The 16,185-nt window shown below is 39.7% G+C and overlaps 1 protein-coding gene across 1 annotated transcript in view; it reads left to right on the top strand.

Moving 5' to 3' along the window:
• FAM186A (family with sequence similarity 186 member A) overlaps positions 1-4,936 on the top strand; it is a 64,388-nt gene extending 59,452 nt beyond the window's left edge. Inside the window, 3 exon segments of the mRNA XM_089921576.1 lie at positions 1,187-1,377; positions 3,705-3,849; positions 4,493-4,936. Of these exon segments, the coding sequence (XP_089777702.1) occupies positions 1,187-1,377; positions 3,705-3,849; positions 4,493-4,679 (523 nt within the window). The 3' untranslated portion in view covers positions 4,680-4,936.
• The last annotated feature ends 11,249 nt before the right edge of the window (positions 4,937-16,185 follow it).

Below are 16,185 nucleotides of genomic sequence, written 5' to 3'. Positions count from 1 at the left end.
AGAGACCTAAGAGTTATTCCCTTCCCCCTCTCTCTATATATGTAAAATACGTATATTCAGAAAAACATCTTCAGTGGGTTCCCATTGCCTACCTCCCCCAAAATCCAAACTCCATAATATGCTGTTTAAAGCCTTTCATAATCCAGCTATATCAGTCTCATCCCCCACTATATCCTTTCACATATCTGTGGTCTAAAAGTTCCAGAGTATTCACCACTCCCAAAATATAACTTTCATTGTCTTGCCTTTATTTATAGTGTTCCCTCAACCTGGAATTCTTCATCCCCTTTTTCTCAAACTTCAGTGGCTGTAAGGTTTACCTGAGATTTTTTTTAAAATACAGATCCTGAAGCTTACCACCAAGATTTTTTATTCAAACGGTCTGGGGATGCACCCTGGAATCTGCATTTTCAACAAGCACCACCCTCCCACCCCCAACAAAATGATTCAGTCCAGGTGATTAGGGTCCACACTTTGAGAAATACTGGTATTGTGGAAAGAGAAAAGATCTGGGTTTGCTTCCCAAATCTGTTATTTATCAATTATGTGACTTTAGAAAATTACTTAACTTTGCTCAGAATCCTTTTCCTCTCCTGTAGAATAGGGATGGCAAAAAACCATGTTTTGGAGGCCCAAACATTGTGGCTTACTACATTATAGTAAAGAGGGTACTACATTTTTATGACTGTTCCTCAAGATCCTATTCAATGTCTTCCTATGAAGCATTCTTTATTCCTCTTGTTAGAATTAATTATGTTTTCCTTTTTGCTCAAACAGCTAAATTGCTATTTAGCATTTATTTCATTCTCTCTCTGACACAACTTATTAGTCTCCTAATCTGGCTTGTAAGTGCTTTGAAGGCAAGGACACTCTTTTTCATAATTGTATTAAGTACCTTCTATATGTTGTATACATATCAATACTAAAATATAATATATTAAAAAAATAATAAGCAACACTATTTTAACACTAAAAACTGTGTGAGGAGTTAATGAAAATTTGACAGTCATATAGAGTTTTGAAAGTTTAGTCATATAGGGAACTAGATTAAGGTCTCATTAAGCAAGCCTGCCACCCCTATACTATCTCTCTCTACTTACTAAGGATGAGATGAGACTGGTGACACCAGGTTTGCTGAGTTAGTGTCAGTAATTATATGAATCTCATTCTTGTTAATTTTTCCAAGAAACAACATAATTAAATGGTTACAAGCCATCCAGAATACTGGGAGAGGTTATGAGACCCAGAACCTCTACATAATGCTGAGCAGAATTGATGACTATCAAAAAAAGGTGATGCAGATCTGCACAGGGAAGCAGAAGTCGCTACAGCAGAAACAGAATCAGTGCCTGAGGAAAATGACGTACTTATTCAGCCAGATAATCTGTTTTCTTTTCCCTCTCCCCAGTGTGTTGTAAGAAAAGGCAAAGTGGTAGGCTTTGAAAATAAGTTACCTGGAGATACCATAACATACTACAAATTTCATGGCTTAAAACAACAGAAATGTATTCTCTTACAGTTGTGGAGGCCAGTTCGAGAAATCAAGGTGTTGGCAGGGTTGGTTCCTTCTGGAGGCTCTGAGGGAGAAATTTGTTCCAAGTCTCTCTTCTAGATTCTGGTGGCTATAGACAATCCTTGGCATTCCTTGGCTTGTAGCTGCATAACTCCAATCTCTGCCTCTGTCTTTCCCATGGCCTTCTTCCTAGTGTGTTTTATGTTCTCCTCTTACAAAGCCATGTGTCATTGGATTTAGGACCCATCTGGTTAAACCAGGATGACCTCATCTTGAGATCCTTAACTACATCTGTAAAGACCCTTTTTCCAAATAAGGCCACATTCACATGTTCTGAGTGAACATATCTTCTGGGGAGTTCATCATTCAATCCACTACACTGTGACTTCAGTGAAACTCCTAAATTGACAACAGGAATACTGGCTGGACTCTCTAGATGAGAAAAGGTTAGAATAGGAGAGACTTCCAGAAATGCTCAACTCCTTCCTAGTCAACCCACATCTACCAGCCTCTAGATATGAAACCTCTTGAGCTCACTGCTCTCCAGCTGATTCTTGGTGGTTACATTCCTCAAAACTATCAGAAAGCAAGTTTTAATATGCATTTACAAAAAATGGAGATAAGGGTTTACTTAACTTGCTTACATAGCACCAGGCACAGAAGATCCTGCTGAACTCTGACATCCACCCAATTATGTCTCAGAGCCCTCTCTGAGATGACCATTAGTATGCTTTTGGAAGTGATACCTTCCAAAAGTTATAGAGCTGAGATTAGAGTTCTTTGTTCTGGGATTATATGCTCCCATTATTTTCTCCAGCATGGAGTTCTGGAACATTCTTGGAATTCTAGGAATATTTATACATCATTTTCTTTTACTAAAGTAAATAATTTACAAGATTAGTTTACTTGCTACTCTAGAAGGTACAGAGAGACTTCTCATTATAGACATATTGTGAATTTCCCAGAAGTTACTTTTTCTTTTCTTTTCTTTTCTTTTTTTTTTGGCCACGCCACACAGCTTGCAGGATCTCAGTTCCCCAACCAAGGATTAAATCCAGGCCACAGCAGTGAAAGCCTGGAATCCTAACCACTAGGCCATCAGGGAACTCCCCAGAAGTTACATTTTATTTTAGTTTAGTTTAGTTTATTTTAGTTTAGTTTAGTTTGGCTGCACCGGGTCTTAGTTGCGGCATGCATGCGGGATCTCATTCCCCAACCAGGGATTGAACCTGGGCCCCCTGCATTGGGAGCAACGGGCCTTACCCACTGGACTACCAAGGAAGTCCCTAGAAGTACACTTTAAACATTAAAACTCTCTGACCTCAAAAATTGGATATTTTTGACAGTTCTGGGTTGGGAAAATACGACCAATGTAAATGGAGTAAAGCAAGATGAATTGGCAGTGTCATGAACTGTCTGACAGGAATTACAATGTCTAGGGCATTTCAGGGGATTAATATGGGTCTGGGGTCAGGGAAGCTAGAATCTAGATGATGACGTGGGTATCAAGGCATCAAGAAGGGAGGGGAAAAAGCAAAAAGGAAGAAAAGGGTAGAAATGAATAAATACACTGAATCAGAGTGATGGTCAAGAGGCTGGTTCTGCTACCAGATTGGGTTCAAATCAGCTTCACCACATACTAGCTAAGAGATCTTGGGCAAGCCACTTAACTTTTCTGAGCTTCATATCCCCATATGTAAGAAGACAAGGATAATAATAGTACCTATCTCATAAGGTAGCAAATATCAAATAAATTAATACATAGAAAGCACCTGACAGTCAAAGTTAGCTATCATTATATTTGCACAATGTTTCACAACTGATGAATATATTGTCTTACACAACTCTCATAAGAACCCTGTGTTTATTATTCTTGTTTTAGAAATGAGAAAAGAAGTGCAGATAAAATTAGCAACTAACCCAAAGTCACAAAGCTGGGAAATGAGAGGACTAAAACTAGAACTTAATGCAGGACCACGGTTTTTATACATCATAGTTGCCAACTCTGAAATTGTGTGTTGGAGGCAGGTAGAGGTCGAGGAGTGGCAGGAGGAAGGGAGAAAGGGCTTGGAGAATGAGAATTCCTTTTCCAAGGAAGTGTCATAGTTTAGCTAAGGCCAGCTAGGAAGACCTTCCTAAAGACTTTGGCCCTTTCTTTTCATGATTTCCTTTTTCTGATTTATTTATGTTTAGCTTCAAGAGATATATAAATTGAATCTAAATCAACCTATCCCTTTGATCATCAAAAAGAAGCAAACATCTGCCTCTACCAAATTTGTTCAACAGCCAATCCTAAAAGAAGAGGACAAAAAGTATGATATATTCAATAAGTTCAGGTATGTGGTAGGAAAGACTGACATTAAACTTTCTTTGGATAATATCTGGGACCTCATGTTTTTTTTTCCTGCCCAAGAGCTTCCCCTTCTCCACAGTTTTGATATGGTTCAGTGGAGAATATTAATTTTCTTAGCTAATTTAGCAAAAGGCTTATTTCTACTTAAATATTTAATAACTAATTTTGAGTTCCTTAAAAAAAATGAAGTTGATTCTTCCTTACGAAGAAACAAATTATTTTAATACACACAGTGAAGAAACTTAGAAGCGTTACTTTTTTTTTTTTTTTTAAGAAGGTAGAAACTTTGGGAAGGAAGGGGAAAAGACTGCTGTGGGGGAAACATAGCCTGCATATGGAGTGTATACTCCATGAAGCTAAGAAAGTCATTTTAAAACGTATTAGTAGGTGAAGTCATGGAAATGCAACTTTCAGGGGGAAAAAACGTTATTTCTGCAAATTCTGCTGTTTTAATCCATCTCTCAGTCAAAGTGGGCATAGCTAATGTTCCTTGGTGCCAGGGGGGCTTTATAGGACACGGTGGTGGTGAAGAGAAGGGGCGAGAATAGGAATTATATCTTTTGAATGGCTATGGAGTTCAGGAGAGTTTGATGCTTCCAAATGGTGCTTGTTCTCTGATTCTCTAGACAAGAAGACCAAATGGAAGCCATCTGGAATGCTGATCTACCCACTTCAAGTTACCCAATAACAGAGAAGACATCAATGTATTCACTCTGGGCCCAGCTGGGTGGGTACCCAGATATTCCTATGCTGCTCCAGTTAGATGTTCACTCTACGTTCCGAAGATCTCTTACGTGCATTCAACCAAAGTAAGTTAAGGACTGGGAGGGAGCACTCTGGTGATTGGGCCTTTGGTCACGTACCTTTTGTTTCCCTAACCTGACTTTCTCTTACAGCACCAGGGAGTTGCCAAAAGTAGTTTTTTGGTGTGAGGTCAGACTCACACCGGCCATAAAATAGTACAGGTAAATTCAACGTTAGTCTTTTAGTGTTTCTCTTCATAGGCCTATAGATGTCACTACTGGAATAATATAAACAAACAAACAAACAGACAAAAAGCAGTTATAATACCATGAAACCTAATCTAACTCTAGATAGGTCCACTTTGAATTCCACCCTTAGGGATTTATTACTGGAAGAACCAGAAAGACCGTAGTAGAATGCTTTCGCCCACTTCATGGTTCAGTAACATGACCTTAAATGCAGTTGTCATATCTAGGCCAAATTTGAAGTAAATTCAGTGCTTGTAACCCAGGATGCACCGAAGAGACTCGGAGAGAACAGGTAAGGTGGTCATGTGGTTCCACATTTCCAAATTCTGTTAAACCAGATTTTCACTGAAACTATTGGAAACCATTCTAGTGGAAGTGAAGAGTTTTGGAGTCTCCATTACCTCTCTCAAGTAAGAGGATTATTTAATGTTCTAAGCTAAGAATTTAGAAATGGAACTTTTGTAACCTGAAAGAGTTTGTGGGAGCAGTCTGATTTATTCTGGTGAAATCCAAGTCCTGGGGTAAGAAGAAATAGTGTTAACTCATCAATTTGTTTAGGTAGCAGACACCATGAAATAAGACACTTAAAATTCTATAATAAAGTAAAGTAATAGCAAAAATATTATATAATGTATACAATATAAAATCATATACCATGAGCACAAGTGTTCATGAAGAAAAGTAACCAAATCAAATGTAACCATTAAGTTGAGTAAGTATGACTCCTAAGTTATAGGTTATAATCAGAAAGCAGCTTTCTTTTTGTCTCCCATTTTCCCTTACATTTTTTGAGCAATTAAATTAATTAACTTAGGTTATTTGGAGAGATAACATTGCTAATTTAATGCCTATAGTGCTTGGGACAAGATGTATAAATTTTTCTTTGAATAATATTTCCTTTATCTCCATTCCACAGCTAGCTTCAACTATTAGATATACTACTGACCTAACTATTCACTTCTTACTCATGCTAAATCCTACAAAGTTAGTGAGACTCCTACTTCCAATTTACTGTTTGGAAGTACTCAGAATCAAGGAGCTTCCCATAGATTTTTTTTTTAAGGTATAATGTATATACATTTAACCTCTTTAGGGTACAGTTCTGAGTCTTGACAAGTGCATAGTTATGGCAAGCATTAATCTGCTTGCAGTCCCTATAGTTTTCTCTTTTCCAGAATGTCATATAAATGGAAGTATACAGTATGTAATCTTTTGAATCTGGCTTTTTCCACTTGGCATAATTCATGTGATTCATCCATGCTGTTACATGTATCAGTAATTCATTTCCTTTTACTTCCTGACTAGTATTATTCCACTGTATGGTTACACCATATTACTTTATCCATTCACCAGGTCAAAGACATCTGAGTTGTTTCCAGTTTTTGGCACTTATGAATAAAACTGCTATAAAAATTCATATACAGGTTTTGGGGTGAATGTAAGTTTTCACTTCTCCTAGAAAAACACCCAGGTGTGGGATTGCTGGGTTGTATGGTAAGTGTATATTTACTTTATAAGAAATGGCTTAGCTATTTTCCAAAGTGATTTTACATCCCTTTACATTTATTCAGTGAAGCTAGTTCTCACCCTACCTCTAGATGAAAACCTAGATGGTTCCATGACATTTCTGGTAACTTTTTTTTTATATAGTATTTTTAAAATATTTATTTATTTATTTTATTCTTGGCTACAATTTATTCTTAGCTGGGGCAGGTGGGATCTTCGTTGTGGCATGCGGGATCTTTTGCTGGGGCGTGTGGGCTCCAGAGAGCGTGGGCTCTGTAGTTTGCGGGCACACGGCCTCTCTAGTTGAGGCACTCAGGCTCAGTAGTTGTGGTGTGCATGCTCAGTTGCCCCGCAGCATGTGGGATCTTAATTCCCCGACCAGGGATCGAACTCGTGTCCCCTGCATTGGAAGATGGATTCTTTACCACTGGACCACCAGGGAAGTCCCCATTTCTGGCAACTTTTCAATAATGTAAGTTTATCTAGTCGGTAATTAAAATGTCCAGAACCATGTATAATAGAGCTTTAATTTTCTTTTAAAGTTCTCCTCTCTTCCAGTTTAGACTATTGCAACTTAACAGTCAGGGAAGGAGGACATGAACAGCTTATTTTCTCTCTTGTGGCCCTACTGCTTTTGTTCCAACTTTTCCAGCTTGCTGGTATTGGACCTCTTATGGATTACAGTTCTGAGAAGGGAGGAGAGGGAAAGGGAAAGAGCAAGTTCTTACTGACTACCACTGTTGCATTTTCTCACATCATCGCTTCCTGGATGTGACAGATTTTTGAAGATGACTCTTTCATGGGAGTACTTGGTGAGTTCCTTGGTGATCATCATCACTGGAGATCACTCATCTGCAGATGTCTTCTGCATGTTTTTTTCTTTTTGGCCACACCCCACGGCTTGTGGGATCTTAGTTCCCTGACCAGGGATGGAACCCGGGCCCTTGGCAGTGAGAGTGCGGAGTCCTAACCACTGGGCAGCCAGGGAATTCCCTGCAGATTTCTTCATCATGGCAGATACATTTCTATTCCAACTGGTTGTTTGCATGTGTGATACCCCCAGCTTCTCTCTGCTGAGATGTGTTTGCATATTAAGGCAGTTCTCCTGGACAGAATACATGACAGCCCTATGTCATCTCTCCTGGGTATATATGTATGTGTGGTCCTCATCTAATCTATAGGAAACACTTGAGCCTCCTTTGTCCAGATAAACTCTGAGGCTGAAGGCCTATCCCAATGCAGCAGCAGCTTTTTCTTTGTTTCTGCCATTAGAGCAGCTAGCCAGTCAGTCAGGTATGGTTTTTTTTTCAGGTATGGAATCAGACCCTTGTCTACTGGGCCTCCAAACTGGAGACTCGTGTTAAGTTCTTGGAGTGGAGGAAGGGTAGAAGCACTCTCAAAATCCTCTTCTCCTTGACCATCTCATACCCTCAGAGTGAGTTAAAAGATTAAGAGTTAATTTCTTTGTAAATCCTAGTCTACCACTTCTCTTCGGAATTTGGTATCCATCGTTAGGGTTGCCAGATTTAGCAAATAAAAAGGTAGGACACCCAGTTAAATTTTAATTTCAGATAAACAGCAAGTGATTTAGTATAAGTATGGTCCATGTAATTGTAAAAAATTATTTATTATTTATCTGAAGTTCAAATTTGACTAGGCACCCTGTATTTAATCTGGCAACCCTTCTATTGGGCTTTGCCAAAACTTCCATTTTTACATGATATTAGATACAAAATATGTATTAGGAGCTTCTGAGTTATAGAGTTAGATGTTTGAAAACTTTCAGAGTAGGAGATGCTGAAAACAGTGAAAAGCTTTAATAAGACATTATAGCAAATAGAAGAATTGAAGACTTGGATTCTTTTCTATTTTTCACTAAACCTACTTTTAAGACACCTTTAATTAGTAATAACGGGCACTACATGATCCGTTACTATTTGCCATCCTCCCCCTCTTTTTTTCCTCCCTAGAATCTCTTCAAGGTCTTTCTCCCTCAAAGAGGATTATATATTTTTTTACTTTGTGGCAATTATAGTCCAAACCAAGAGACTTTTTTCCCTCTGGGTTTGGTTATTTCTACCATCCTTTGGATCTCAGTTTAAATAATCACTCTTTCTTTTTTTTTCTCAACTTTTTTTTTTTTGGCCATGCCGCAGGGCATGTGGGATCCTAGTTCCCTGACCAGGGATGGAACACCCGCCTCCTGCGTTAGAAGCACAGAGTCTTAACCACTGGATCAAAGGGAAGTTCCCAATCACTCTTTCCGAGCTGTCTTCTCTGACTCCTGTGTTCTCCCATAGCGTCTTATAATTAATACTATCTTAGCACTTACCATTCTGTATTGTAATTGCCTTATTACTTACCTCCCCTGATTTTAGACAATATGTTTTTTAAAATGTATTTATTTTTGGCTTCGTTGGGTCTTCGTTGCTGCGCACCTGCTTTCTCCAGTTGTGGTGAGCGGGGGCTACTCTTTGATGGGGTGTGCAGGCTTCTCATTGTGGTGGCTTCTCTGGCTTAGGAGCATGGGCTCTAGGTACGCAGGCTTCAGTAGTTGTGGCACACGGGCACACTAGTTGTGGCTCACGGGCTCTAGAGCGCAGACTCAGTAGTTGTGGCCCATGGGCTTAGTTGCTCCGTGGTATGTGGGATCTTCCTGGACCAGGGCTCGAACCCGTGACCCCTGCATTGGCAGACAGATTCTTAACCACTGTGCCACCAGGAAAGCCCCTAGACAATATGTTTTAAGGAGATTAACTGCCTGTTGTGTTCAACTGCCTCTATTTTTGCTCTGCCTGCTTTCCTTTCAAAAATATTTACTACTTCCTATGTGCCAGGTACTATAATGAGGCACTGAGATATAATATGTGGAAAGGGTTCAAGAGACCATGGATGCCAGGCAGAAGGAACACTACGTGCAAAAATCCAGGGCCAATAACATATTTCTTCTTTTACTTTATCTCATAAAAAAATTGTTTTTTAATTTAAAATATAGGAACTTCCCTGGTGGTCCAGTGGTTAAGATTCCGCCTTCCAATGCAGGGGACGTGGGTTCCATCCCTGGTCGGGGAACTAAGATCCCACATGCCTTGGGGCAACTAAGCCCACATGCTCTGGAGCCCGCGTGCCACAACTAGAGAGAGGCCCGTGCACCACAACGAAGATCCTATGTGCCGCAACTAAGACCCAAGGCAGTCAAATAAATAAATGATTTTTTAAAATTAAAAATATATAAAAACAAAAACCTCCCTACTCTCCAGTACCCTTTCTTCCTGTTTCCAACAGAGATGACTAGAACTAAAATTTCTCTTCCTGCCTTGACGTGTCATGTGATGCTTGGAGCTATTGTCATCTTTGGCAACCCTGAGGTGATAACCACAGGACAAAAAGACAATACACCAAGAATTACAGAGGAGGAGGATAAATGAAACCCTATCTTTGATAACATTAAGTTGCTGGAACAACCCTGAGTACACCTGCCTCTGGCCTTTTTGTTAAGTGAGCAATAAATGACTTTTTTAGTTTCAACCATCCTTAGGGATTCTGTTACTTTTTTTTTAACATCTTTATTGGAGTATAATTGCTTTACAACGGTGTGTTAGTTTCTGCTGTATAACAAAGTGAATCAGCTATACATATACATATGTTCCCATATCTCCTCCCTCTTGCGGCTCCCTCCCTCCCACCCTCCTTATCCCACCCCTCTAGGTGGTCACAAAGCACCGAGCTGATCTCCCTGTGCTATGCGGCTACTTCCCACTAGCTATTTTACATTTGGTAGTGTATATATGTCCATGCCGCTCTCTTACTTCATCCCAGCTTACCCTTCCCGCTCCCCGTGCCCTCAAGTCCATTCTCTACATCTGCGTCTCTATTCCTGTCCTGCCCCTAGGTTCTTCAGAACCTTTTTTTTTTTTTAAGATTCCATATATATGTGTTAGCATATGGTATTTGTTTTTCTCTTTCTGACTTACTTCACTCTGTATGACAGACTCTAGGTCCATCCACCTCACTACAAATAACTCAATTTCGTTTCTTTTTATGGCTGAGTAATATTCCACTGTATATATGTGCCACATCTTCTTTATCCATTCATCTGTCGGTGGACATTTAGATTGCTTCCATGTCCTGACTATTGCAAACAGAGCTGCAGTGAACATTGTGGTACATGACTCTTTTTGAATTATGGTTTTCTCAGGGTATATGCCCAGTAATGGGACTGCTGGGTTGCATGGTAGTTCTGATTTTAGTTTTTTAAGGAACCTCCATACTGTTCTGCATAGTGGCTGTATCAATTTACATTCCCACAAACAGTGCAAGAGGGTAGGGATTCTGTTACTTGCAGCACAAAATATTACTGACTTAATCAGTTTATACTTTTTTCCCCCTGAGGAAAGTTTTCCTAATCTTCCCTATTGCCCTTATGTGCCATTTCCCCAAACTCCCATAATATCCTAAGATTATTACTCTATCATTGTATTTACCACATGTATTATAATGATCTGTTTATGCATCTGTCTCTTTGTATCCCAGGAGATCTGACATTTTGACCCATTAGAGATATCCAAAAAAGTTCAATGTTGAATGAATGAATAAGTCTATGTTTCTTTCCCCAAAGGGGTAATAATCAAAGTAGGGGGTGATAAAATACTGAGGAATTACAAAAGACAGCAACTCTCAAAAGAACAGTTTCCATTTTTAAAAAATATTTTCAAAAATATTTATTTATTTATTGGCTACATGTACAGCTTGTGGGATTTTAGTTCCCTGACCAGGGATTGAAGCCGGGCCCCAGCAGTGAAAGTGCTGAGTCCTAACCACTGGGAATTCCCAAAAGAACAGTTTCAACAGGACTCTCTTAGGGCAGAGGAAGCTTTGGAAACTGCAGGCTATCTGGTGCAATTTTTATTGAGGGAAGTACTATTACCTGTTAAGTAATAGTAATAACAATAACACTTCACAGTTGTGTGGTGCTTTTCACAAACAGTGAATCTAATATCAAATTTAAACCTCACAGCCATCCTGATGAGGTAAAGAGAGCAAGCATTTTAAAGACTAGGAAGCTGAAGCAGAACCAGAATTTCAAACAAGTTCTACATGCCACACTAAAGATACCTGAAATTTACCTTAAGCTAAATGGTTTAAATATTTCTCTCTCACTGAGATAAAGACTATCTGATGTGAAAATTCTTACTTACCATACAGTAGACAAAGGTTAGTGTCACTCAGAATGACTGGATTTTCTGTTTCTGTCATTCACCCTATGGCCCTGCCACTTTCTGTGTGTCACACATAAGCAAACACGTACACGTGCCTTTCTGTCTTTCACTATTCAAATCTTTGTTTAAAAGATGGGTAGAGAAAGCTGGCATATAGTGTGATATGTCATTCATTCCTTTTTTAAAAAATATTTATTTATTTATTTATTTGGCTGCACCAAGTCTTAGTTGTGGCAGGCGGGCTCCTTAGTTGCAGCTTGCCAACTCCTTTGTTGTGGCATGAGAACTCTTAGTTGTGGCACGCATGTGGGATCTAGTTCCCTGACCAGGTATTGAAGCTGGGCCCCCTGCATTGGGAGTGTGAAGTCTTAACCACTGTGCCACCAGGGAAGTCCCTAGTGTGCTATGTCATAATTCTTTATTTTTTCTAAGGGCTGGTCCTAGCAGGGGGCTTGCACACTTGAAAATAAGGAAATGGTTCAGATGTTTGCCTTGGCTTATCAGAGCATTTTCCCTAAAGGGGGAAAAACTACTTAGGACATAAATCAGAAATTAGAAAGTTGTCTGGCAAATACAGAATCAGGGCAGAAGCTGCTGTTTACGTGATATCAATGGTTGTGACATAAGATTATGATGTGGATTCATCTCCACCATAAGAATGTACCTGACCAACAACCTGGACAGTTATGCTGGCTACGCAGCATGCTGCTTTTCCAGAGACTCTTCTGTGACCCCATGCTCCTTGTTTCCATGCTGACCATCTGCCATTCCACTTAAAGTCTTTTTCCTAAAGTTTTTCTTTTTAAACAGGGAATTGCTTTTTTCCAAGTATAATTTGATATATTTTTACAAAAATATTTCAAAAATATATAAAGTATAAGAAAGTATAACAAAGAAAATTTTAAAATTACTTTGGACCCCTACCATTCAGGGATAATACTGCTGCTAACATTTTGGCATATAACTTTTGTTTGAAAGGAAAGTTGTATTATTTTATTAAGATATAAAACAATATTATATCTTCCTGGTGGTCCAGTGGTAAAGAATCCACCTTCCAATGCAGGGGATGCGGGTTTGATCCCTGGTCAGGGAACTAAGATCCCACATGCTGCAGGGCAACTAAGCCCGTGCGCCATAACTACTGAGCTCGAGTGCCTCAACCAGAGAGCCCGTGCACGAGCCACAGACTACAGAGCTCACTACAGAGAGAAAAAGGCCCGCACGCCACAACTAGAGAGAAGCCTGCAAGCTGCAATGAAGAGCCCGTGTGCTGCAACGAAGACCCGAAACAGCCAAATAAATAATTTTTTTTAAGTATTTTTTTTACATACGGGGTTAGGAGCTGTTCGTAAATCACAATCTTTAGTTAGCAGCACATGGACTCTAAGGAAAATGAAGCAAAAGAGCAGACTAAGAAGAAAATATAAGTAACAATGGCATTTTTATTAGGTTCATTAAATGCAAGTGGTATCATACTTACCATCCATTAGAGTAATACCTATTATAGTCATCAAATTTGAATTTATAAAAATAAAAATCTGATGAACACCTACTATGAGCTAATCCTAAAAAACAAAAGCAAGACCTAGTTTAACCCAAACTTTGATATACGAATGACTGAAGAGAACTTTATTCCAGGTAATGATTTCTGTTTTGGGTTTTGTTTGTTTTTATTTTTGTTTCTGTTTTCCAGGTAATTATTTCTAACCACACTACGGGATGGTTAAGATTTATGATTCCAACTAAATACTGATTATTAAACAGGGTTCACATTAAAAATTAAATTATAGCATGCCTCAAGAATGTTAAGTAAGGCTTCCCTGGTGGTTCTGTGGTTAAGAATCTGCCTGTCAGTTCAGGGGACACGGGTTCGAGTCCTGGTCCGGGAGGATCCCACATGCCACAGAGCAGCTAAGCCCGTGCACCACAATTACTGAGCCCGTGCTCTAGAGCCCATGAACCATAACTACTGAGCACACGTGCCACAACTACTGAAGCCTGTAGGCATAGAGCCCGTGCTCTGCAACAAGAGAAGTCACCGCAATGGGAGTCCTGCGCACTGCAGCAAAGAATAGCCCCCGCTCGCCACAGCTACAGAAAAGTCCACATGCAGCAACAAAAGACCCAACGCAGCCAAAAATAAAATAAATAAAATTTAAAAAAAAAGAATGTTAAGTAAACCAGCCCATCATTAACTAACTAATTGACTCCTAGAAGACTATTTACTGAGGGCCTATTACTGCCAGGTACTAGGCAGAGGCCAGGGATGTTAAGATAAATGAGACAGTTTCTATACTTTTATATTCAAATGGAAGCTACAGAGAAGTAAATCAACAATTCCAATATGGTGTGAATAAGTGGTAAGAGATGGTGAAAGTACTAAATGTTTTGGAATTACAAAGAAGTACTCAATCCACACAAAGATAAAGTGCCAGAGAAGTTTTCCTAAAGTTATGGACAATTAAGCAAAGATTTAATAGCAAGAGGAAGATGGATGAAAAGGGGAGGAGGGCTGGCTGTGCTGGAGAGAGGGAATGGCAAAGGCTTGCAGGTCTTTTGAGGAAAATTGGTCAGCCTGGTTGGACCACTGTGTACAAACTGGAAGCGGCAAGATTAGAGAGGTAAGTAGGGTCAGAGAAACCATGAAGGTGTTTGTAATCCATATTAGGTTCCCTGGACTTTATCTAGAGGGCTACAAAATATTTTAAAGATATTTATTATCAATATTTCAGACAGCAAAAAGCACAGTAATATTCAAAAATCTGCAAATGCAACACTAAGCTTAAGAAATAAAACATGCGGGGACTTTCCCGGTGGTCCAATGGTTAAGGTTCTGAACTTCCACTGCAGGGGGTGCAGGTTCAATCCCTGGTTGGGGAACTAAGATCCCACATGCCGTGAGACGTGGCCTAAATGAATAAATAAATAAATAAAATTTAAAAGAAAAAAACATGCTCTTTAAAAAAGAAAGGAGGGGCTTCCCTGGTGGCGCAGTGGCTGAGAGTCCGCCTGCCGATGCAGGGGACACGGGTTTGTGCCCCGGTCTGGGAGGATCCCGCATGCCGCCGAGCGGCTAGGCCCGTGAGGCCATGGCCGCTGAGCCTGTGCGTCCGGAACCTGCGCTCCGCAGCGGGAGAGGCCACAGCAGCGAGAGGCCTGCGTACCGCAAAAAAAAAGAAAGGAAAAGAAAGGAAAGGACTTGCCTGGTGGTGCAGTGATTAGGAATCTGCCTGCCAATGCAGGGGACACAGGTTCGAGCCCTGGTCCAAGAGGATCCCACATGCCCTGGAGCAAGTAAGTCTGCGCGCCACAACTACTGAAGCCCGTGCACCTAGAGCCTGTGCTCCGCAACAAGAGAAGCCACTGCAGCGAGAAGCCCGCGCACTGCAATGCAGGGTAGCCCCCGCACGCCACACCTAGAGAAAGCCTGTGTGCAGCAACACAGACCCAACGCAGCCAAAAATAAATAACTTAAATAATTGTTTTTAAAAAAGAAAGGAAAAACCCAAAGAGCAAAAATTAAAAATACATAATACAAACACACATAAGAGTGAATTCCTCTGTGTACTCCTAACCAATGACATTTTTCTCCTTCTTGCTCCATAGAAACCACTATGCTGAATTTGCTCTTAATATTTCTACACATTTGGCTTTATACTTAACTATATATGTAACTCTAAACAACATTAACACATGGTTGAGGGATGAGCAAGATGCCCACTTAAATCTGTTGATTTTCTCTATTGATTTCTGCTCTAATTTTTATTACTTCTTTTCTTCTGCTTACTTTGGATTTAGTTTGCTCCTCTTTTTTTAGTTTCCCAAGGTGGAAGCTTAGATTATTGATTTAAGATTTTTTTCTTTCCTAACATGTGCATTCAATGCTATAAATTTCCCTCTAAGCACACCGCTTTTGCTGCAACCCACAAAGTTTGATGTGTGTATTTTCATTTTCATTTAGTTCAAAATATTTTAAAATTTTTCTTGAGAGTTCTTCTTTGAAGAAAATTCACATTATCCAATGTTCCTGCATGCTATCTACTTTTTCATCAAAGTCCTTAGCATATTAATCACAGTTAATTATGATTATAATTATCATAATTACAACATCACTACCATATCTGACTCTGGTTCTGATGCATGTTCAGCCTCTTCAAACTGTATTTTTTGCCTTTTAGTGTGCCTTGTCATTTTTTAATTAAAATCCAGACATGATATACTAGGTGAAAGAAACTCTGGTAAATAGGCCTTTAGTGGTGTGGTGAAGTATGGGAGAAGGGGAAACATTTTATAGTTCTATGATTAGGTCTCAGTCTTTTGGAGAGCCTATGCCTCTGGACTATGAACTTTACCAGTGCTTCTCAGTACCCATGACTCCCACTCCACCTTAGATGGGACAGGATGGCTAGAGCTGACTGGAGTTGAGTATTTCCCTTCCTCCAAGTAGGTTAGGCCCTGATAAAACCCCAGCATGTTAGACTCTGGTAAAATAGTTTCTCCTGAGGGCAGATTTGTTAAGAAGAACAGAATGCTCTGCTGTATTTCAGAATGGTTACTTTCCCCCTTCCTCTGGGGTAAACATGAGGGGATTTTTCTCCAATC

The sequence above is a fragment of the Delphinapterus leucas genome, chromosome 11 (genome assembly GCF_059928025.1).
Source record: "Delphinapterus leucas isolate spDelLeu-1000000601 "Yukka" chromosome 11, BTC_Dleu_Yukka2, whole genome shotgun sequence".
Lineage (NCBI taxonomy): Eukaryota > Metazoa > Chordata > Mammalia > Artiodactyla > Monodontidae > Delphinapterus > Delphinapterus leucas.
The sequence above is the reverse complement of the archived record's forward strand: the minus strand, read 5'-3'. Positions and strand labels throughout refer to the sequence as shown.